The sequence below is a fragment of the Ahaetulla prasina genome, chromosome 4 (assembly GCF_028640845.1).
Source record: "Ahaetulla prasina isolate Xishuangbanna chromosome 4, ASM2864084v1, whole genome shotgun sequence".
NCBI lineage: Eukaryota > Metazoa > Chordata > Lepidosauria > Squamata > Colubridae > Ahaetulla > Ahaetulla prasina.
The window spans coordinates 100,407,050-100,431,794 of NC_080542.1; the positions used below are offsets into that span (position 1 = coordinate 100,407,050).

The 24,745-nt window shown below is 36.4% G+C and overlaps 1 protein-coding gene across 12 annotated transcripts in view; it reads left to right on the top strand.

The window, feature by feature from the left end:
• Window positions 1–24,745, top strand: part of TBC1D5 (TBC1 domain family member 5) — a 407,351-nt gene that overhangs the window by 254,678 nt on the left and 127,928 nt on the right. For all 12 annotated transcript variants that reach the window (XM_058183253.1, XM_058183246.1, XM_058183249.1 and 9 more), the window contains 4 exons: window positions 3,865–3,953; window positions 7,572–7,622; window positions 7,708–7,777; window positions 9,609–9,781. In XM_058183253.1, coding sequence (XP_058039236.1) covers window positions 3,865–3,953; window positions 7,572–7,622; window positions 7,708–7,777; window positions 9,609–9,781 — 383 coding nt within the window. The remainder of the gene's footprint in view (window positions 1–3,864; window positions 3,954–7,571; window positions 7,623–7,707; window positions 7,778–9,608; window positions 9,782–24,745) is intronic.

A 24,745-nucleotide genomic window follows, 5' to 3' on the forward strand; every position in this document is an offset into this window, starting at 1 on the left:
TCTCTCCCTTAAATAATACAAATAGATTGAAATATGGTATTGAAATAAAATGACTGAAATATAATTCTCAGGAACAATTCAAAATTTTTGATTATCACAAGTCCAGAATAATTTGTAGATTACATTTTCATCTGTCTGTGTTTTGAGAGATTTGGCAATCCCCTATTGTTCACACCTTTGTGAAAGAACATATTTAGCCAAATAGAATATTAGCATCACACTACTTCATCAAATAGGACAAAGTTCCATATAACAAATAAGAGAAGAACATTTGCTAAAATGAACAATTCATCTTAGTTGGATGTGCTTGAAAACTACATGTGTAGTCAGACCAATTTTTTTTTTAAAAAAAAACTTTTCCATTTCCTCACAAACTGTTAAGTTGTACTAGGTGACTTGCTAAAAATAGACCATATTGTTAATAGTTAGGAGATTTTATTGAATTAATGTAACCATTTTGTGAAATACCTTGCTGAATTAACTAAAGCTGGAGAGATTATATAAGTGGTATTAATGAATTTTGACTGACTGGCCAAATGAACTACTTCTTTTATCTGCTCATGTTTGATTAATCCACTAAGCAGTTTTCATTAAAGAACAGGTTCCATTTTGTGATCCTACTTGCTGTCAAGGAAGAAAATGTTTCAGCTTTTGTTTTTGAGCTATGTCATTCCCACAACTTACCTAGAGGTAAAAGTACTGTGGGAAGTAGTGGACATTTCAGTTGCTAAGCATTTGTGCACATTAAGACATGAATATTAATTGACAATAATATAGACTTAGATGTATATTATTAAAGTTCTACAACTTTTAACTTGACATTTTCAACCAGTGTACCTCAGATGAGAACTTACAATATGCAGGATCTGTTATTCCTATGGAATTGAAATTTGGCAAATTTTATAAAACATTTTATGACAGAAAATTATTGTAAGGCATTTTATGACAATACAAAATTTCATTAAATATTTCAAGGAGATATAGATCTGAATACCTTTCTAAATTTTTAAGAACTTTTCCAGTACATTCCAGTGTAACTGACATTATTAAAGGCATGAGACACCTGGTAAGGAAACATCACTGAAATGATGACCTAACGGGTGGCGAGTTGTCTAGTATCTTATAATATTTCATGGATAATCATGTATTTCTATACTAAAATGTATTGATATTATCCAAAATATTATTATATCATCCAATAATTTATCAAGTTATTTAATTATTAATTAATTATACATTTTAAATACATTCCCTAAATTGTAAAGATTAATTTTTCTAAATTTTTATAATTCTAATTTCAATTGTTGTTTGAATTCTTTTTCAATACAATTCTTTGAAAAATGTTTAGGCACCCTTCCTTGTCAAAATGTTTCTTACAGTTGAAATTGCTAGCCAGAACCCTTCAGTTATTTTATTAAAGTCTTTACTTTGTAATTACGAATTATTTTCACCTGCACATACTCAGAGAGATGCTTAAAGGCCTCCTGGTTATTAAAAAGAAACAAGACCACAGTTGCAATCTGAATGGAAAGGGAGTTCAAAATATTTGTTATCTGTGGAATTGTCTTTCCCTGGCTAATTTTAGGCCCTATACTAAAAACTGATTGAGCCTAATTTAGTTCTATTAGCATTATTAGCAACTTCATAATAGAAGAAAAGACCAAATCAGCTGGAAGGTTATCCAAACTTTTGTACCTCCCATATTTGCTGTTTTCTTATTTTGAATCTGTAAACAATCTCACATAAATAGCAAATTTGTATTCAAATTTGCAGGAAAATGACTTGTTTAATTTTGTGCTAAACTGTTTTGGCATGCTATTATGTTTTCATTTTATTGGAAAAGTACAATGAGTTTAGATTTGTTTTCTTAATTGTATCTGAAGGATACTTCTAGGTATTAACATTAAATAGAATCAGTAGCTAATTTCTTGTATCAAATATACAAGTAAAGGATCTCTCTGCCAAATTCTTTTGGGATATAACTCCCACACAGACACCCTTATTACAATAATACAGGCAGTTGTTTAACCTTAAAATATGCTTGTCTTTAAAGATGATTTAATTTAACTAAATGCAGTCTTGAATCAAGGTAAATTACAGTTCTAAATTTGAAGAATCATCCATATATGTTGAAAATATAGTTTATAATTGTTTTAATAACTTCTTGCTTATATCAGAATATTTGGCTTATTGAACCATTTGAAATTATCATCTGGTCATACAAAAGCAGAGTATTTCATTTCCAACAAGTCTTTTTTCCCTAAATATCATAAAATATTTGAAAGGATTCTAAAATTAAGAAAGAATAGTACAATGATGTCATTTTATTCCAATACAAACTGTTGACGTATAAGAAAGAAGCCCAATGGAACTATCATTGAAACTTTAAATTTACAACATCTTATTTTTAAATCTAACATTGTGTGCTGGCTATTCTGCTAAGAATTTTAAATGGAAGAAACTGAAACTCAAATTTCATTTCCATTTTTCCTTTTTCAAATTTACATTTCTCTTTTAATTCATTAGTCAGAAATACTACTAAAATAACCCTTACCCCTTTCTGATATCCTCTTTATATCATCCCAGAACTAAACATAATATGTCAAAATTAATATAGAACTTGTGCCAAAGCAATTGTGAAAGATTTTAAGCAAGTGTATAAGCTAATGATAACAGAAAAGTTTCCAATGTACTTGATTATTGTTTGAACTAATCAGTAATGAATAATGCTCCTTAGTTTCTGCAAAGTCACGTTTTGTTTTTTTAACAATGCTTTGATTCTCAAAGGAATTGTAGGATATAGATATACCCAATGGTTACTGATTTTTGCTTTGGAAGATTTATCTTTTACAATAGTTTATCTGCTTGTAAGCATTTCTTTCCTAAACATTGTTTAGGAAAATTGTTTCATGACTGATCACATATGTTATTGGCAAAAGCAAAATTTAAAGAAAGACCCATCTACTCTTTTATATCAAAGGACTTATTTAGCATTGAAGTCAAGTTATATACTTTAAGGTTAAGTATTTTGTAAAGAAATGATAACAACAATAATATAAATAAATAAATAAATATAAATATAAAATAAAAGGAACTTAGCAATAAAAGCAGTATAACAGATAAATAAAAGCAAAGGAAAACTAGCAACAGAAATAAAACAGAGCAAATGTCTACAGTATATGCATTAACTTAGTTCTTAAATGTGAATATGATAAAAAGTTCTTCAACTCATACCAAGAATGCAATATTATAGTTTCCAAGTAATCTTTCTTACACATTTTCTACAGATGGTGCTATCAATACTGAAAAAAATTCTTTTGAGTTGGTGCAATGTTTTGAAAGGAACTTGGAACCAAGGATGAATATGGGAAGAGATGTTTCTTCCATTTAAACATCCTACTACAGGGGTGTCAAACTCAAGGCCCGCATCCGGCCCGCAGAGTGCTTAAATCTGGCCCATGGGGCCACCTGGAAATATCAAAGGACCAGCCCGCAGTGCCTCTGTTTTCGGTGTCCCCAGCCTCCAACAGCACCCCATTTTGGCCAGCAGGGTACTGTAGGAGACATCCATCCCATCTCCCTCACGTTTCCCCCTGCCGGCCCGCAGAGGAGAACTACAATGCTTTTCCAGCCCTCAAAGAAATCCAGTTTGACACCCCTGTCCTACTATATAGGACTATGGGTTCCAAACAGTTTTCAGTGGCAGTGCTGTGCATTGCAGATAAGGTCATATTTTGAATGTTAGATCACCTTAAACTACAAATCTGATCCATCATCTTCATCCCTCACTTCCCACTCAGTAATACAGAGTTGATAAATTCTTATACATTAGACAAAATCAAAATGTTTTCTTTTTAATCATAGGGCATGCATGAACTTTTAGCACCTATTGTCTTTATTCTGCATTGTGACCACCAAGCTTTTCTACATGCAAGTGAAGCAGCACAGCCAAGGTAGGCACTCTAGATTTTTTTTTCATACAAAATACATTGCTACTAAAATAGAGTATGCATTTGGAACTATAAAGGTAGTGTTGCACTTGTCAATTGCCAAAACTTATTATATTTAAAGAATGATACAATCACAGAGGAACATATTTTAACATGGATGGAGCTGTCCAAAATCTGAAACTATAAAATTGCTGTGTTGCTTACTTTTACTGTTGTAGTTAGATATGGAAGATAATAAATAGTAATAAAATACATTTTATTGATTTATGTTGTTTTTTATTTTAAAACTTTAACGTAATTGTCAGTACATATCCAAACTTTATATATTGCTGTTTGGATTTCATGTTAAATAAATGTAAGCATATGAATGCAAACATACTTAAAATATGTCGCTTAATATGAAAAACCCTATATGTATAAGAAGAAAACCTATATTTCACAGATAAGCTAAATATATAAATTTGTGAATTACTTCATGTGCTTTCATTTTCAGTCCTCAGAAAGATTTTAGACCCAATCTGAAAAGATTTACCTGTTGAAACTACTTAATATAGGCAGTCCTCAAGTTACAAATGTAATGGAGGCTGCCCATTTCATTTGTAATCTGAGGGTTCATGGGAATGAATCTCGTACCTCATACCTTGAACGCAATCACTTCCGTCTTTCACCCATTCATTCGCTAATCAAATAGGTAGTTTGTTAAGTGCACATAAGCTATTTCAGGATGGGGAAGGCCATGGGGGGCCGAGTGATAGAACAGGCCATCACTCAAATCCTCTCCAACTGAAATACCTTATGTTCACCACAATTGCTTCCCACCCCCAACCTGCTGCGCCGAGTCACTTACTGTGTGAAGATCTAACAAGCTGCCTCCTCTCCAGTCTCTCAGCCATGTGTGCCCCTCCATAGCTCCATTATGATTTATGCAGGCCTCACACCAAAGTAGGTGTCTGGCCAAAGTAGCTCTGTTTCGATGTAGGCAGGCCTCGCCCGAGCAGGCCCCGCCCGAGCAGGCCCATCCCTCCGACACTCTGTTTTGGCTTGTTTAGGCCTCGCGCAGCCTAGATAATGTTTATGAACAAGTCTCAAAACTACAAATCTTGCAGCACCACCTCAGTTGTTCACCCTTACAAATAACCACAGAGGATCTACAACATTCATCCTGTGCACGCCAAAACAGAATGTCAGAGGGGCGGTCTGTACCTCTGTTTTGGCTCCATATCTCTGTTTTGGCCAGCAAAGTGCAGGACGAATGTTGCCAAGTTGGTGTGGTTGTTCGTAAGGGTAAATAATTGTTGCAAGATTCATAGTTTTGGATTTGTTCATAAACAAAGCATCTAGGGAATGCTTATTGTGTAACTTCAAATGTTTGCTAAGGGAACACTTTTAACCCGGGGACTACCTGTATTGCTCATACTTCTAAATAAGTCCTTTTCTATTATGTTTAGTATCTAGGAGACTTGAACTATTAGTAATATCATTGGGTTTACTTTCTATGCAGGTTCTGTATATTCAGTTAATTTTTTTTTTAGTTAGCTGCTTTTTAGGTAGAAAATACCTAATATTTGGAACAATTTAAATATAAGAGTCCTTTCTTGATAAATTGATGTTTAACCTCAGATTTATCATGGGCTCACTATTTGGAAACAGAAAGACTGAACTGATACGTTTAGGCTGTTGATACCATTGTATTAACTCATGCAATGTTGTAGGGATCCCTAAATGATTTCCATTTTGCAAGATTGTTAATTCTATGATATTTCAGGACATTTTACTCTTTTGAACTTCAAACTCTTGCATATGTGCCACAAATTTCTATAATGGTCCAGGCAACATACATGATAATTTTAATCATGCAGAATTGTTAAAGCTTGGGATTATTGGCACATGTTCTCTGATTCTCAACCACATTAAAAAGAGGAAGAGTCATTACCCGCAGTGCTTTGTTCTGTGATATCAATATAGATTATTGTAATGCTCAATATAGGGAACAAGAATTTTGCTAAATGAAATCCTACCTATATTGGACCAGGTACTCATGAAATAATTAGGAAATAGCTGGGATCTTACCACACTTGGAAAAATCTATATATATATAAATGCAAAAACTACTCACACTGTAATCATGAAATCTAAAGCCTACAAACTTGAAATTTGCCACATACGTTCCTCTTGGCTTCTAGGTACTCACTAAGAAAGGATTTTTTGAAATGACCATCAGAATATTAGTATTTCTTATATTATGATTAACATGCTCTGATGCTAAGGAGTTCACTCCCCCTCCCCACCTGAAAAAAAATCTGTTCCAAATGGAAAACACAAGCAGAAGAGAGAAGTTTCATTTTTAATTTTACTTTCACAGCAGGAAGCAGCTTTAATACAGGATACTTGAGCTAAGCCACGGCCAGGCTCCTTCCTGTCTCCTTGGTCACACAGCAAATACTGTTTCACTTTCCAAACATCCCTCTGATGCTAAGGAGTTCTACTCCCCCTCCCCATCTGAAAAGAAATCTGTTCCAAATGCAAAACACAAGCAGGGGACAAGAGTTTCACTTTCAGATTTATTTTCACAGCAGCAAACAGAGGATAGGATAGGGGAGGCTTCTGTGGAGCAAGCTGGAGGGAGAGAAGGGGATAGGATAGGAGAGGTTTCTATGAGCCAAGACTGAGGGAGAGAAGGATACGGGAGGCTTCTGTGGGGCAAGCCTAAGGGAGAGAAGAGGCCAATAGTAACTACTCATTAATTTTCAAGCTGTAAGTGTCGATTTATCAAGCTCGATCACATAGTTTCATAACGAAGCACAGGTATCCAGCTAGCCTATACATATGAGCTGATGGTTACACGGTTTACTTGCTGTGTGCTTGTTCCTAGAATCAATTAGCCTACAAGAGCTCTCTTCCTGAAGCAAAGGAAGGGACAATTTCCAAGATCCAAATTCTTTGCATGCATATCTAATGAGGAAAAAAAGTACCAAATTTTTCAGTGCGTTCACTGGGCATATTATGCTTCTCCTTTCATTTTAGAGTTCTAACTGCAAAAGAAAATGAATAAGAATCATTGTCAATGATTAATTGCTGGTAAATAAGGTTTAAAATAATTTTTAATAAAATTAAGTACTGTTTTAATATTGTATTTGATGGTAAGCTTTTTGCTTGTTTGTTTTGAACACACAGTGATCAATTATTCTAGATCAAATGTATTGAAATAATATATTGTGGCATTCAGTAATTTATTATTTTAAATAATTAGATAGATTTGTACCCTATGACTATAATTAAGTGTTGTAAGTATTGGTATCTTTTCTTTTATGTACACTGAGAGCATATGCACAAGACAAATTCCTTCCAAATCCAAATGTCCAATCACACTTGGCCAATAAAAAATTCTATTCTATTCTATTCTATTCTTTCTTCCATTGTTTTGCAGACAACATAACTAGGATTTTTTTCCCTGATCTATAGAAAGATTGATCTATAGAAAGAGTAAAGGCTCCATTTGTCTAAACTGGAATTATAATTTTAATTATAAAGGCTAGTTTTACTTAGGTTGCATTTCTGTTATAAGTTATTTAAGGAAACTTCCAGAAACAAATGTTTAAATATATATGTATTTTTTTCTAGTGAGGAGATGAACATTCTTTTGAATCCTGACTACCTGGAACATGATGCCTAGTATGTTCAACAATTTCCATTTGTTCTTAAATTTATGATTCTGATTATTACAATTATCATTCTTATGTAATGATATCTCTTTCAGTGCAATGTTCACCCATCTAATGAAAACAGCGGAACATTGGTTTTCAACCTATGAGCATGACAGTCAAAAGGTACCTGTTGATAGAAATTCATATGTAAAAATATTTTTAATTGATTATGTCTAATATTGAATGAAGTAAATATGCCATTTAAAATATGTTGTTTAAAATTTTAGTCTTGGACAACTTAAAATGTTTATAATAAACAATTTTATAGCTCCCTATTCCTGTGTACTGTACCAACTTAAAACAAAACTACATTAGTGTTTTTCAGACAGAGATCAGTAAGCTGATCAAATCAAATGCATTACTTTGCTGTTTAATTCATTATGTAATTTTTAGCATAAACTGCTGTTGTGGTTTTTTCTTTATGCCCAACTTTTAGCAACTCTGTGGGGCTTACAATTAATTAAAAATGCAAAACAAAAAGGAATCCAAACCATTATATAACAAAAAAAAAAACCCCACCCAAGGACCTCACTTCTCATTCTGTCCCAAACACTAGGAAAATTACCAGGTTTTTAACAGCTTTCTGAACATCATCACATTTTAGCCAGGTAGAACTTTGTGGTATAATTCCCAAAACAAGTTCTGAAGCAGAGGGCATTTTTTCTGCATCCCAAAAAGCAATATTGCCTAATTGATGGGACTTGAAGTGCATCCATTCTACCTTATTGCATCAAGTGGGCAGAAATAACTGGAAAAGAGTGATCCCTCATATATTTATTTGTTTATTAAACAAATTTATGTTGCTGTCCCATCCTTAATAGATGGGACCCACAACATGCTATGCCTTCCTACTCTAGTGCACTGGGTAGATGTAACAAGGAAGTGGTAATCTTTCAAAGGCCCCAAGTCATGTAGAATTTTAATAGTGTTGACCAACACCTTGATTTGAAAACAAATCAGGATCCAGTAGATGTGACACACTGCATTTGAATCAACTGAAACTTTGTGATACTTTTCAAGGGTGCTTGCATTTAAATTACATTAAGTTTTCCAAATGAGAGGTGACTAGGTTGTAGGTAACTGTGAGAAGGGCTTTTTGGTCCAGGAATGGGCACATCCAGGCTGTATGCCATGAAAGGCTTTGAAGTTGACAACTAACACTTTGAATTGTATCTGAATTGCATAATACACACACACACACCAAGAAGTTCCTGTGACTTTTTCTTCACCAGCAGGAGATGAGTTCCTTTAAAGAGATCATTGCATGATTATCATTAGGAATAATTGGGACGAAAAAATAACTGTTCTCTGCCCTTATTGCCACAATGTGAGCCAGCAACACTTTGTTCAGTCAGATTTAGTCTTCGACTTCCTCCATCTGTTCTTCAGGCTTCTCTTTTGGCACTACATCATCCTAAGCACCTTGGAAAGCCAAGAAACGGTTCAGATTGGCACACAGGAAAAGATTGCATATGAGGAATCTGGTTCAGGGACTAGCCCCTGCTCACTCTTTGGCTAAACTACAGCCTCTTCCAAACTGGGGAAACCCCAATCTCTTCTGGAAATTCTCAAAGACCATCATTTACCTGGGACAGGCTTATCAAACAAAGCCTACCTCACAGAGTGGGAGTCTAACCCATCTATTCATTTGAATTTTAAATTCAATATTATGGCATCTCCAAGCTGCATTTCTATGGTGGGATGGGGAGAATCACCTCTTCATTTTTACTTATCATATTTGGATTGTAGTCTTTTTAGATTAATGTTACTGCTTACAACTTTTAAATCTAGAATCCTAAATGGAAAGTTTTCTTTCCCTTTAGTAGAATGTTCATCTGCAAGGGATATATATTTATGTTTCCACAGTCACAATTATCTTTTGGTAAACTCATTTGGGCATTTCAGTTAATAATTGATTTAAAATTATTTTTCTTGTTTTTATCAATTTTAATAGGAAAAAGATGCTGTGATGACCCCTATTCCATTTGCAAGACCACAAGATTTAGGTCCATCAATAGCTATTGTTGCAAAAGTTAATCAGATCCAAGATTATTTGCTAAAGAAACATGACACTGAACTTTACATGCATCTGAATAGGCTTGAGATTGCACCACAAATTTATGGACTGTAAGTATTTGGTTTGATTAATTTTTAAATTCAGGAAATGTTAAAACGTTAAATTTAAAACACATCAATAAATAACTTTCAGTTATTTCCATCCGTCATATATGTTCCCTTTACTCTCATATTTCTAGATATATCCAGAGTTCAGCACTTCAGAGTTTGCAAATATAATTTGTTGGGCTATGATAAAACCATAGAAAATGGAATCAGAGAAGCTTACTCTTTTACCTCTTTAGTGGGAAGGGGAGAGCATGTTTAATAACTCTCAATTCCAAATTTAGGCAGACGTTAGATTATCAATGAACTAACAGGTTAGTTAACCGTTAGTCACTTAAATGCTATGCTTGCAACAAATCTTGCAGCAAGAATTGCATTTCTTCAGGATAGCTTGCTGGAGCCATGTGCTTGGGATTTGCAAGTTCAGTTTCATAAGTAATGAAAGCTGCCTCTTTTCTTTTTCTTCTTAATTTTTTATTTTTCTTTCTGATATAGCCTTAACTTTTCAACTTTTCTTCTCATTCTCAATTTCCAGTCCTCCATTTAGGCACCTCTTACCTATGTGAAATTAAACACTAGGGGTTTAAGGTTGCCCACACTACCATGATTTTATTTAACACGTCATTAAAATATAGTCTGAAGGGGAAAGGGTGTATTGTATGATTGGCAGCAGGAATTGATTTATTATTCTTAAGTCCAGGAAACAATTTGGAATGTCCTCCTTCTGTTGTTATTTTTTAGCAAGCAAGCAAGAAGCCTAGCATATAAGTTAGAAATTCTAGCATTAGCCAGCTGTGTTCTGTTGAAGCATACAGATTCACCTTGCTCATTCTGTGTCCCCCCGGCAAATCAGTGCAGATGGCTTCCTTAACTATTAGTGTTCATAGCAAAAATTTTGCAAATAAAACACCATAAGAATGATAAATGAATACAGATTGCATCCTGTATACATGGTAAATGGTTACTAATGTTTTTCTTGCTTAGTATAAAATAATGTAATGTTTCAGAGATATCAGCATTTTATAATGTTAATTAAAAGTAAGATATTGTATTAAAGATACTTTAAATATTGTGCTCTAATTTCTCTATATAAAAATCATTTTAATAGGAATAAAATGCAGATTTAAAGCAAAATTATGATTCTTAGTAAACATATCCCTATCAAGGTTGAGTAAAATGGTTAATACATAGAGGGTTAGCCCCTGTATTATTATTTTTTTCAGAAATTATGTAAAATGAACATAATTCATTTTACATAATTCATTTTCAATAGGATATATATTTTAGTTTATGCTTTCCATCAGCCTTTAAAAATTAATGTTTGTAAGGTTGGACTCAGACCAAAGAAGCACCTGGTTCAAAAATATATTCAGTTATGTATGTTCCCTACACAAATTCCCTACACGACTTACCTGCCATTTCCATAATTTTTTTTTATTTGAATTTATATCCCGCCCTTCTCCGAAGACTCAGGGCAGCTTACATTGTGTAAGGCAATAGTCTCATCCTATTTGTATATTTATATACAAAGTCAACTTATTGACTGGGTCCTCATTTTACCTACCTTATAAAGGATGGAAGGCTGAGTCAACCTTGGGCCTGGTGGGACTCGAGCCTGCAGTAATTGTAATTGCAGGCAGCTGTGTGTTAATAACAGGCTGCATTAGCCTGGTGAGCCACTTCCCAGCCCATAATGTGGTTCTGAACCACTCAAGGCCCAGTAATGGGCTGCAGCCCAGGGATTATGGACTCCTGCTGTATAACATGTAATAACTTTGGGTGGCATAGAAAATTCAGAAGCTTTCTATGATAAATAGTCTGCAAAGAGAAAAACAGCATTTTTCTTAATGGATGTGCTTTTTCCTTTGGAACTGGTTATTGAAAATTGACATTTAATGGCAGCTTAATACTCATCTTGATAACCTATCACATTTTTATTACTCACTATTAACCAGAAAACATATACAAATGCTCACTTCTCTCCTGAATAAACTGACAGGTGAAATAGGTGTGAAGAAACTATAGTAGTTATGGAGGCATTCAAGTAAGTAGAGGAAGGTGACATAAGGCAATGAGATGGGTGATGACCATCTGTTGCATAGGATAATTAATTTTACAATTGGAACGTTTTTGACAGATAAGTGCCTAGAGATTTGTAATCTGTCATTAAACGTGCCATTGTAACAGAATTTCACTTCAAATGGAATTATGTATTATTTTATTTCTAATAATACGTTAACATATAGTAATTTTTATGTGTAATGTTGAGTATTATATACTTTTTTCCCTGTAATGACTTTGAATTATTTCCTAAATGTTAGTGGAGAATGATTCTATTTCTGATTCAGAATAAAGGAGGTAATTTTGCTAACAGTTTTTTTAAGATTAAAAAAACAAGGATATTCAAAAAGTTTTCATATTTCTATATTCACTATATTCAATTACAGGTCAGAGTTAGAAGAAGCTTATTAAAATGATCTTATTTGGAATGGAATGGAATGGAATGGAATGGAATGGAATGGAATGGAATGGAATGGAATGGCACAGAACAGAACAGAACAGAACAGAACAGAACAGAACAGAACAGAACAGAACAGAACAGAACAGAATAGAATAGAATAGAATAGAATAGAATAGAATAGAATTCTTTATTGGCCAAGTGTGATTTGACACACAAGGAATTTGTCTTTGGTCCATATGTTCTCAGTGTACATCCAGTATAAAAAATATGCCATCTAAACCATTGCTTATTTTATTACCTTATGACTCTCATACTGTTGTAGTTTACGATTCTTGACGAATGTATCTTTTCTTTTATGTACACTGAGAGCATATGCACCAAGACAAATTCCTTGTGTGTCCAGTCACACTTGGCCAGTAAAGAATTTTATGCTATTCCATTCCTTTCCTTTCTATTCCATTCCATTCCATTCCATTCATATTTGATAACTATCCACTTAAGATGCTTTTAATATCTTAACTTCATGTAAAGCCGATGTTTCTTGAATATCAGAAAAAGAAAACAGAACATTTATACATCTTTCAACAAAATAGATATCCATTCAATTTTATAATAAAGTACCTGACTACTCAACCCAATAGAGCCCAACCAGATAAGCTGTGGAAAGGGTAATACTGCCATACATTAAAAACATCCCAGAAACTATCAACCGACTATTACAACCAGATGGTATCACCGTAGCACACAAACCATATAAAGCCCTCCAAAACATCCTAAATAAATAAAAAGAGCTAGCAGCTCAGGGGGGAAAAACCAGGAATCTTCCACAACATACAGTGTAAGGACAGCTACTATGTAAGATAAATTAGCAGAGCACATCTATGAAAATTAACTTGCAGTCAGAAGGCATGAAAACTCGTTAGTTTCACAACATGAACAAACTTAACCATAGTTTCAACTAGGAAACTGAGCATCCTGGACCAAGCAAACTCCAAAAACACTAAAGCCTGGCCATCAATGGTCACATCTACAACATCATCTACATACTATTCAAAAGAGATAATCAAAACCCTAAAAAAGAAACAAAAAGATGAAACACTTCCTCATCAACAAACAACACCCAGATTAATATTAGACCAACAATCAAAAGCCAACATTACCCTAATCTAGGAACTGCCAAAAAAGCTAAAAGTAAACAACAGCCCAATCAATGAACCACCAAAATCACCAATATTGGATATGGACAGGCCAAATCACTTGTATATAAAATGAGATCAGACTCCACTCTTACTAGCATTGATAATGTTACCTAATTTGGTAATGAAACATTGGCAAGAAAACAATCAAGCTCAGAGTGTACCAAGTACCCCACAATGTTCTGTCCAAATATACTTTATGTAAAGGCAATGTTTCTCAAGTTCTTGTGTTTATATCATAGTTTATTTTTCCTTAGAAAGATGAACAATTGAAACATTAATGTGGAACATTGCCAGTGAAAAGACAAAATCGTAATGAGCAATGAAGTAGTGCGGTATTTGAGTTGGGATTGGTGGAAAGGTAATCTGCAGCTGTTCCTCTTGCAGTGTTCCTCCCATCCTTCTTTTCATTTCCATTCCTGCTCTCCTCTCTCCTTCCCTGCCTTCCTCCTTCTCATTACCATGTCCTCCCTCCCTTCTTCCCTCCGTGTCTAGAAAGGGATGTGGGAGATGGCAGCACTGCTGGTGGCTGTGGCTTACCCACACAGGGTCAGGAGACAGGGCAGGAGCTGCCCAGTGAAAGGGAAGTGCTCATGGGCTGTAGGGCCATGAAAGAGGTGGGGGTGCTGGTGACGGGCATAGTGCTGCTGCTGGGCCTCTAGATGCTGATGTATAACAAATTTGTGGCAGCCACCCACAAAGCCAGAATGCAATTAGCAAGCACTTCCCTTTCACCTAGATGCCAGCCTCCGGGCGCTCATCACCTCCTATATGCGCACCCAAGGGAGCACCTGGACAATCTGGGATGTGTTGGGGCTGAAGCAATGGGGGCCGGCCCCATTGCTGTCTCCAGGTATTTCCCTCCCTCCCTCCCTCCCTCTCTCTTTCTCTCTCCCCCAATGAGTTATAGTATAGTATTATATTGTAATCCACTTCTCGTTTTGGATTGTATCTAACATTTGTTGAAACAGAAGTTAATTTAGGTTTAATGTTACTTGCATTTTCTTTAACTATTCTCTTACCAGATCATAAAAAAACACCTATTTTGAAAGGTTAGTAATTTAAAATAATGGTAAAAATACTGACTTTCATTAACATGTACATTTCTGTACAGGCACACCAAGGGTTACATTTATTTGCCATCTATCTCACTATGAGGCTACTCTAGGCGGCTTACAAGAATAAAAAGGAAGAAAAATGAAAAGGCATGTAAACAGAAATAAAATAATAAGACAATAAGCTAAATTATGACAAAGGAACAGAATGAGAAGAAATATATCAATATGACTGCTAAAAAGATGGATAGGTAGAATGCAGAGAGCAAGTGGAGGGGAGGTAGAATAAAGAAGGAGGACTACCTACTGTGTTTCCCTGAAAATATGACCTATGCCAGAAATAAGACCTACTATGATTTTTCATGCGGCTCGGTGCATAATCAGCAGGGGTGGGGCGGTGGACATGGCCACCATTGGAGATGGAGAGACCGCAGGGCCAGAAGGTGTCTAGAAGCAGCTGCAGACTGAATAGGGCAGGGGGAGGTACACAATCCATCCCACCATCTGTCTTTGCGGAGTATGTGGCAGAGCTAGAGGACCAGGTTGGACAGTGGGGCCAAGAATGCAGAGGCTGCGCCATGGTGCCACCCCTACCCCACCACACCTCATCTCATAATGGCACTGGCAGAGATACGGGTGGGGTGGGGGAGGCAAGCGATCTGGCCTGCTGGATGCACCACGTGGACGGCTGCCCACTGTGTGTTTGCTTTCCTGTGGCTGGGACGGAACAGGCAGCTACGTAGCACGTCCGGCGGGCCGGGTCACTTGCCTCGCCCATTCACCTCTACTCTGCTTCCACCTGTTGTAGCTGCTGCAGCCGCCAGGCAAGGGAAGTCAGGTGGCAGGGAATGGGTGGCACCATGCAGTGGCCACTGAGTGCTTGGCCCCTGCCATCCAACCTGGTCCTCCAGCCCTGCTGGACACTCTGCAAAGCAAAGACAGACGATGGGATGGTGGCTAGAAATGATTGTGCTTTTCATCCCTCACCTCAGAAGGAAGGAGGAAGGAAAGAGACAGTGGTCACTCAAGGGCTGCCTCTTCACTGGCTGCTCCCCAGGTTTGCTCGCGGTTACCTGGTGCAGAAGGAAGGGTCTGTTTCCTGCAGATTTGTTCCAACCCTCCCATCCCCTTTGAACCTGACCTCCCTCCTTGGAGGGTAATGGAGGGTAAGGCAATGCTGAAGCAGAGGAGAAATGGGGGGAGAAGCCATGCAGCTAAGCCTCTCCATGAGACCTCTCCGGAAACAAAGCATGCAAATGTAAAAGCAGGTCTTTCCAAGTCAGCAGCAGCGCTTGAATCATAAAGAGGAGCAGTATTACTACTCTGGGTTTTGCTTACAACACTGCCTGTGCAAATTTATGATGGGCTTGTCCAGGCAAATTACACAGAGATTTGAGATGTCACTTCTTCTTTACTACTTTGATTAGCCTCATAACAATTTTCAACTACCAAAATGTTTGTAGTCCCAGAGAAGTTATAATCTGCAATTTGAGAACACTTAGTTCAACATGTGTATCAGCTTCTTTTACTTTTGTATATCTGATGAAAAGTATAATGCAATTAATATTCTTTATCTACTTTAAACTAAATATGGATTTGTTTAGTAATTTGTTCTAGTGTGTTGAAAGTAAATGATATATAAATTGGTTGAAAAATGTATAGTGAGATTTGTTTACTCATGCCACTTAATTCTATGCTGAAATGTTAACAGAACTTCATCGATGTGAGGTTGGAATACAGATTTCTTATAGTATTTCTTGATGCAAGCTCTACACTTTTGATCACTGCCCCTTAGAATATGTTATAGCAGGAAATATAGATATAGATAGGGATGCATGGCAAGTGCAAGCATGTTTTAGTAAATGTCTGGAAGACAAGTAAGATCGGATTGAAAGTTACAATACAGTGCACTGGATTACATACGTAAGATAGATAAAGGACTTTGGCATCCATATGATTCAAATTTAGGAAAGGATTAAAATGTATTTAAAGGCTATTTTTGCTGAATTTGGACAGTTGGTATAGAAAAAACTGCAAAAGATTCCACTATGATCTGAGAACAGTTATTAACATAAAACTGATCTTTCCTAAACTACCCAGGAAAAATGTCATAATTTCTAGTATGAAAAGACATGACAAAACAGATGTACATAAAAAGAGATACATGATATTTGTGGCAATAATGCACAAAAGGCAAATAAGCCAATATGTTCCATGAAACAAGTAACTTAAATTCAGTTTATATAGCTTGCATGGAACTGAAGCTGAGCATATATTTTTAAAACTTGTTCAATTTAGATGAGATGCTTATTGCTTTTAGAAGTGATACTAACTAGGAATTCTGGAATGACAATCCCAAAGTTATCTAGAGGCCTCAAGATTGAGGAATGCTAATGTACAAACTGGATGTGGGTCATAAATGTTTTTCCTGTGTTTCACAGTATTATTTATTTGTAAAAGAACAACTTTTTCAATCCATATGTACTGTCATGATGGTGTCAACTCTTAAAGACCACATGGAGATTTTGTCAATGATCTGAATCTAATTTGATCCTTCAGATTTTCAATTGGTGCTCCCATCACTACTATAACTGAATCTGTCCACCTGATCTCTCTTTTTTCACCTTTCCCAGCATTGGAGCTTTTTTCAGTCTATCCTAAATAGGATAGTTTGAGCTTGGTCATTTGGACCTTAAGTGAGAACGCTGGGTTGAAATGTTTAATGATCCATTTGTTTTTGGCTGTCCACAGTATTCTCAGGTGTCTTCTCCACTATCAAATTTCAGAAGAACCAATACTGTTTCTATGTTGTTTTTTTCAAAGTCCAGCTTTTGCTTCCATATAATGTCACAGGTAATCCCATTGCCTGCATTATTTCTTGTCTTGTAGGAATAGGAATATCATGGTATTTAAATATCTTTTGCAAACCTTTCATGGTTATTCTGCCAAGATCTGGTCTGTAGCATATTTCATGACTGCATAGTCCTTTATTATTAATAGTTGAAATGAAAAGCACACGCTAAATACCCCTTCAATATTTTTTTTTGTTTCTTCTAAGACTGTTTTTTACTTGTTAATAGTTTGTTCTTTATATTTAAATTTAGTTCCATTTTTATCACTTTGTTTCTTTATTTTTATTACTAGAGCTTGCAGATCATTTGCATTTCTGGGTATCAGGGTAGCATCATCAACATAGTGCAGGTTATTGATATTTCTTCCTCTAGTTTTAAAATCATGTTCATCATCTTGCAACCTGTTTTCCCTTAATATTTATTCCATTTGAAAAGGAGAAAATATAACATTATTTTGCCAAATTGGAGTGAGTCTGTTTTGCCATTTTCTGTCCAAAATGTGGCTTTCTGGCTTATATACGGATTTCACATGAGAACAGTGAGATGTTTTTCTTAATATGTTCTACAGCTTAACATGATTGGCACAATAAAAAAAACTTTCTGTAATCATATCATCTGAACCATATGATAACTTCTGTTTGGTATTCTCAGATATCAGAAGGTGTCAGCCATAATTTCTCATATTCCCTGGCCTTTTCTAAAGTAAGCTTGAACAGCTGACATCTCTTTTTCCATGTAGAGCTTTAATTTGAATTGGTTGATTATTTTTTTAGTATGTGAAATTAAGGATCTTCTACAATAATTGGCTCACTCTGTTAAGTCTCCTTTTTTGGTATTGGAATGTAGATTGACCTCTTCCAATTTGTTGACCACAGTGACATTCTCTAGCTTTACTGGCATTGCTTGTTGGTTTTACTGTTGTTTGCCATATTTTTTTAGCCCTCTGATTTAGTAATGATCAGAATGCTGATGTAGTTTCATCTTTAGAGTAGAATAGAATTCTTTATTGGCCAAGTGTGATTGGACACACCAGGAATTTGTCTTTGGTGCATATGCTCTCAGTGTACATAAAAAGACAAGATACATTCATCAAGAATCATAAGGTACACAGTTAATGATAGTCATAGGGTACAAATAAGTAATCAGGAAACAATATCAATATAAATCATAAGGATACAAGCAACAAAGTTACAATCATGCGTTCATAAATGGGAGGAGGTGGGTGATAGGAACGATGAGAAGACTAATAGTACTATTAATGCAGCCTTAGTGAATAGTTTGACAGTGTTGAGGGAATTATTTGTTTAGCAGAGTGATGTCGTTCGGGGGAAAAACTGTTCTTTGTCTAATTGTCTTGGTGTGCAATGCTCTATAGCATCATTTTGAGGGTAGGAGTTGAAACAATTTATGTCCAGGATGCGAGGGTCTGTAAATATTTTCACATCCCTCTTTTTGACTCATGCAGTATACAGGTCCTTAATGGAAGGCAGGTTGGTAGCCATTGTTTTTTCTGCAGTTCTAATTATTCTCTGAAGTCTGTGTCTGTCTTGTTGGGTTGCAGAACCAAACCAGATAGTCATAGAGGTGCAGATGACAGACTCAGTCATTCCTCTGTAGAACTGTATCAGCAGCTCCTTGGGCAGTTGGAGCTTTCTGAGTTGGCACAGAAAGAACATTCTTTGTTGTGCTTTATTGATAATGTTTTTGATGTGAGGTGTCCATTTTAGGTCTTGAGATATGATAGAATCTAGAAATTTGAAGGTCTCTACTGTTGATATTGTGTTGTCTAGTGTTGTGAGAGGTGGAAGTATGGGAGGGTTTGTCCTAAAGTTTACCACCATTTCTACAGTTTTGAGTGTGTTCCGTTCCAGATTGTTCTGGCTGCACCACTAGTTGTTCAACGTTCCATTTACATGTAGATTCATCGTTGTCTCGAATGAGACCAATCACTGTTGTATCATCTGCAAACTTCAGTAGTTTAACAGATGGATCGTTTGAGATGCAGTCATTGGGATGTAGAGAGAACTATATTAGAACTAGAGGTTCTTGTAAGTAGGAAATACATTTTAAGATACTTTGGATGTTGACATTTCTACTTACAATATTCGGTATACTTCTTTCATCTTAGATCTAGTTTGAATCAATTACTTTCCATTGACTCTGACCACTTGCGTTCTCTATTGTACCAATTTAAAGTTAGAACCTCCTTCTGAGTTCAAAGATCTTTTGAAAATCTTTCCTTGTTTTTCTATATCTGTTTCCATCTTCTATGTCTGTAAAGTTCCTCTCTGATTTTTTTTTCTCCCTTTTTTAGCTTTGCTTCTTTTACTGGCAATTTCCAGTTGCTCTGACATCCAGTTTGCTTTCTTCTCTTTCTATATTTTGGCAGTCTCTTTTCACATTTTTTTTTATTTGAATTTATATCCCACCCTTCTCCGAAGATTCAGGGCGGCTTACACTGTGTTAAGCAATAGTCTTCATCCATTGTATATTATATACAAAGTCAACTTTTATTGCCCCCAACAATCTGGGTCCTCATTTTACCTACCTTATAAAGGATGGAAGGCTGAGTCAACCTTGGGCCTGGTGGGGCTTGAACTTGCAGTAATTGCAAGCAGCTGTGTTAATAACAGACAGACTTAGTCTGCTGAGCCACCAGAGGCCCTGTTCATTCTTAACAGTTTCTTTAAGTTCATTATATAATTCCTTTGGTTGTCCACCAATAAAGTCCAGAACAATTCCAGATATTCTTCTTGAAAATGGTAGTATACTGTATGTTCAAAATCATATCATAAAACTAGGTGACTTTCTTTTCCTTTATGTTTGAATTTCCATATGAGTAGTTTGTGATCTGTTATACAAACAGTACCTAATCATGTCCTTTTTTTTTTTTTTTTTTTTTTTTGTTCAAAAAGTTTTTATTGGTCAAAAAAGGTATATACAAATACATATCAGGTATGGCAAATTTTCATTTTTCTTATCCAGAATAAGAATTTTGCTCAAATTTTTTAACACATACAACAGCCATATGGCAAGCAGGTGACACGAAGTAGCTAAGTTTACAAATCTTACATACGCAATAAAGAAGGGTCAAGAATAAACAGAATATCATACAAAAGAGAATAAGGAAAACCAACACAATACCAAATATCTTTATCACTTCCTAGTTTTGGATCTCAGAACTCTGGGTTCAGCCTGACCCAACTCCAGGGTCGCAACAGCGGCAGCCGCCCGCCCCATGGTCTATAACCTCCTTCTTCAATTCCTGGGTCATCTGATTCCAGGAGGGCTTTGTGTTCCTCCACGTAGGCCGTAGCCTCCGCAATTGTACTAATTTTTTCGTAATGCCCTCCCGGAAAATCATCAATCCTCTGGCATCAGCCATCTGAAGCCCACTCCTTCTGGTACAATTTGCTTGACAAAAGTAATATTTCTTTCTCATTTCACGACCTGTCTGGGAATCTGCCTCAGAATGGCTATCTCCTGCCCCTGTAAGTCAGTGCCCCACTCCTATGTTTTCTAAGAATTTCATCTCGCCTCTCTTCTCACAAATTTGACATGAACCTCTCTGGGAACTGCATGCGCATGTGTATATTGTGAATTAACTCTATAAACTCGATCCAGATCCCAATTCATGAAATCAACACCTCTCCCAAGAAATTCTCCCAACAATTTAGTCACAACATCTCTCAAATCTTCTTGGTCCACTTCTTCCAAATTTTGAAACCTAAGGAAATAAGACATTTTATCCATCTGTAGTCCAAGCACAGCATTGCCTGTCGCCTCTCTTTTCTGCACTGCCCGATCTCACCCTCCAGACCTTCCACTTTCTGCTTGTTTTCTGCTGAGACTTGTTGAGTATCCTTTAAATCCTTTTGGATAGTCACAATTTCTGCTCTTATTTCCGCTTGGCCTCTTTGCAAATCATCCAGTTTCTTGTCCATATTGGATAACTTTTCCAGAATTCTCCATCTCTCCAGCAGTTGGTCTCTGACCTTTGCCATTTGAAAAAAAATTCAAAATCCTCAGGCAAGCACAGTATCCTTGTAATTTCCTCCGGATCCACCAGGGGCACTCACAGGAGCAACGAGTCCAGAGTACAGTTAGTCAACCAGGAAGTCAAGGGAAGTGATGTCATCAAGATTCTCATAGTGAAGGCGGAAGCTGGACGCCACCACTGTTCCCCAGAGGAGGGGGCCTCAAACCTCCCTCCTAAATTTCTCCATCACCTCTTCTCTCCAGAGCTCCACAAAACCGTAATCTTCTTATTTTAAGTTCTCCTCTCCAGAATGACTCGTGCTCCTTCCAGCCGCAGGGGAGAAAACCCCCGCACCGGAGCACTCCACTGCCACCGATATCCCTTCCCTTCTCCATTCCTCAATTCTTCTCCGTTCCCTGTTCACCACCAGGCTGCTGCAGTTATAAATCCAAAGCCCCGGTGTCACCGGGCACAGCGGCCCAGGCGACGACCAAAGTAATGGCCGTGGCCCGTGGCCTCCAAACCCCGCCGAGCCTAGGACGCGCCAGCATCGGTCCCCCCAGTCCTGTATGTCGGCTGGGAGACCCCTGGCGAGCCGTCCGTGCGGCAGGTGTCCTTTTCGGAACACCTGGCCCCTGGGGGCCTCGGCGGCGGCCGGATTCGGGCACTGGGGGCAGGAGAAGCCTCCAGACGACCGTTGCCCCTGGACACCGGAAGTCGTCTCCCCTAATCATGTCCTTGATGCTACTATTAAGCTCTTCCTCTCTTTTTAGCATAATATTGTCAATTTGATTTCTATAAATTCCCATCTGGTGATGTTTATGCATATGGGCCTCATTTTGATTGTTTGAAGACAGAGTTAGCTATGAAGAAATAATTGGAGTGACATTGATAACTTGGTTTCCTGCTTCATTTTGGTTTCCTAAATCATATAATCCAACTAAATTTATTTCCTTAGTATTTCCAGCTTTGGAATTCAGTCTCAAATCAGAAGCATCACATTGTACTTGCATGCATTGTCGATTTCAATTTAAACTTGATCATAAAACTTATCAACCTTTTCCTCTTTTGAATCAATGGTTGGAGCATAAACCTGGATGGTCATCACATATAGGGTTGTCCATGAAGTCTAATTGATATTATTTAGTCATAATAGCTTTGTTGCCAAGTACTGTTCTTGATATAACCTTCCTCACCGTGAAAGCTACAAAATTCCTTCTTTGTTTTTCACCTCTAATAAGCAATGTGATCTTGCTAAAAGTGTCCAATACCAATCATTTTACTGTGTCTAAATGTCACTTTGTAGTCATTAATTTATTTCATTTCTCACTGTGTTGAACTTTCCCATGTTCATTCTACTTATGTTCTATGTTCCCACTGTGAGCCCACTGTATAGCAAAATCATGTCCTGAAGGCTTTAATTTATCCATATCATAAATACCAGTAGTGCTTCAAAAGATCCTCATCTCTTTTTCAATAGTAAGTTGATGCCATCCAACCTGAGGGGCCCATCATCTGGTACTGTATCATCAATCATTTGGGATTTTCTATCCAGGTAGTTTTCTTGATTAAAAACGCAGGGTGATTTACTATTGCATAGTATACATTTTTCCTTGTAATTGTCATTATAGTGATCACCCACCTCCAAATTTTCCTATATTGTTGTGCCCAATATAGGTGTCTGCTTCCTTTGGCTAGGCAGCTAGACTGATCTTAGGTGATCCTGTTATAAAGATATCTTCTTGACATGTTCCCAGCATTTTTTCTCGTCCCTTTGAGGAACAAACACAAGCACACATATCCACCGCAATGAGACAGCACAGTATGACTTAAGCTGAGAAAGATTCAGGGATCTAGTCTTGCAATAAATAATTTCTGAAAGTTGTTAATTTTTTATGTTTCTTATTCTTTGTTTCATCTTTTACTACTTTGGGTGTCGAGGGAGATACAAAGTTCTTGCTCTTCTGGCAGCCTCAACCATTGTTAATTGGTGTTGTGGTATTGTGTCTTTGATGGTGTCTCTCCATCTTCTGGGTCTACCTCATGTTCTTTGATCTTATCTTCTTTTTGTATATGCCTTGTACAGTAGGGAAACCCATGACATATGTTGTTGTTAATACAAGGTTAATACCAAACATTAATAGATCTTATAATTTTAACATAAATTTTCTCTCAAAATCAAATTGTGATGACTAAATAAACAAATTTATGTAGTCATCTTCACAACAGTTAATAATTATTATCTTCTATTATCTTCTTCAATAATTTTTTTTTAATTTCCCAGTATATTTTATACTTCTGGGATTTTCTGGTGGACTTCCCAGAACAAAACAAGTTCCGACTTAGTTTTATATTTTGAAAGTTTAGTGAGTTTTATATTTTAAGGTTGATTAAATTAGAACTTTGAAATCCAGCAATCTATGTACAGTTAAGATATTAGTTTAAATGATTGTTTGAATCATTTAAATCATTTAAATCATCATATGAATTTGTTTTGAATTGCTGAATAGAATTTTAGTCCATCCAAAAATGTAGTCCTACTTACTGTATTTTTTTGGAGTATAAGATGCACCAAAGTATAAGACATACCTTAGTTTTTGGGGAGGAAAATAAGAAAAAAGCTGATTGCAGGTGGATTGGCCTCCCGGAATATCCGCAGTCAGCTGTTCCCAGAGGTGAATTTTAGCAACAGGTTCCTTGGTTGTGAGCTCTGTGCCTTGTTTTGTTGTTTTTTTTTTTGCTTTTTTTTTTCTGCCTGTAAAACTCTGTTTCAGAAAAAACTTTTTTCTGCCTCTGAAAGCCTTCAAAACAGAACTTCAGAAAAAAAGCCTCTGAAGCTGTTTGGAAGATTCTTTTCTGAAGCTCTGTTTGGGGGCTTCGTTTCTGAAGCTTTGTTTCTGATCCTTTTTTCAGTCTCTGAAACCTCTGAGCTGGGCTACAGAAGCTGAGCTGGGCTACATTTGGAGTATAAGTCACATCCAGATTTTCACCCTCTTTTTGTGGGGCGAAAGGTGCTTCTTAGACTCCGAAAAATATGGTAATTCCATACTAAATTTTAGCAGGTATGGCTGAAGATAACACATTATCATAATAATGTTATATTTATTTAACCCTAAAGACATAGATCATTCCAGCCCCTTAGAATAGAAGCTTCACATTTCATCTGGGTGTAGATTTTTTTTTTTGCCTATAACTCTCTTTCATTTATGAGAGTGCATGGGAGAAACTTCCATGTGAACTACTCTGCAGACTCCCTAGATGTTGTTTGGTTTCTTTTTTGATTAACTACACATTCCCCTACATATAAGGTATTACAGTCAAAAGATGATGTATACTGATAATGATTGCATTAAAGTTAAAGAGACAACAGAATGTTTCCTAACAACGTACTAAAGTGAATTAGAACCAACAATGGTATTTTGGAAGT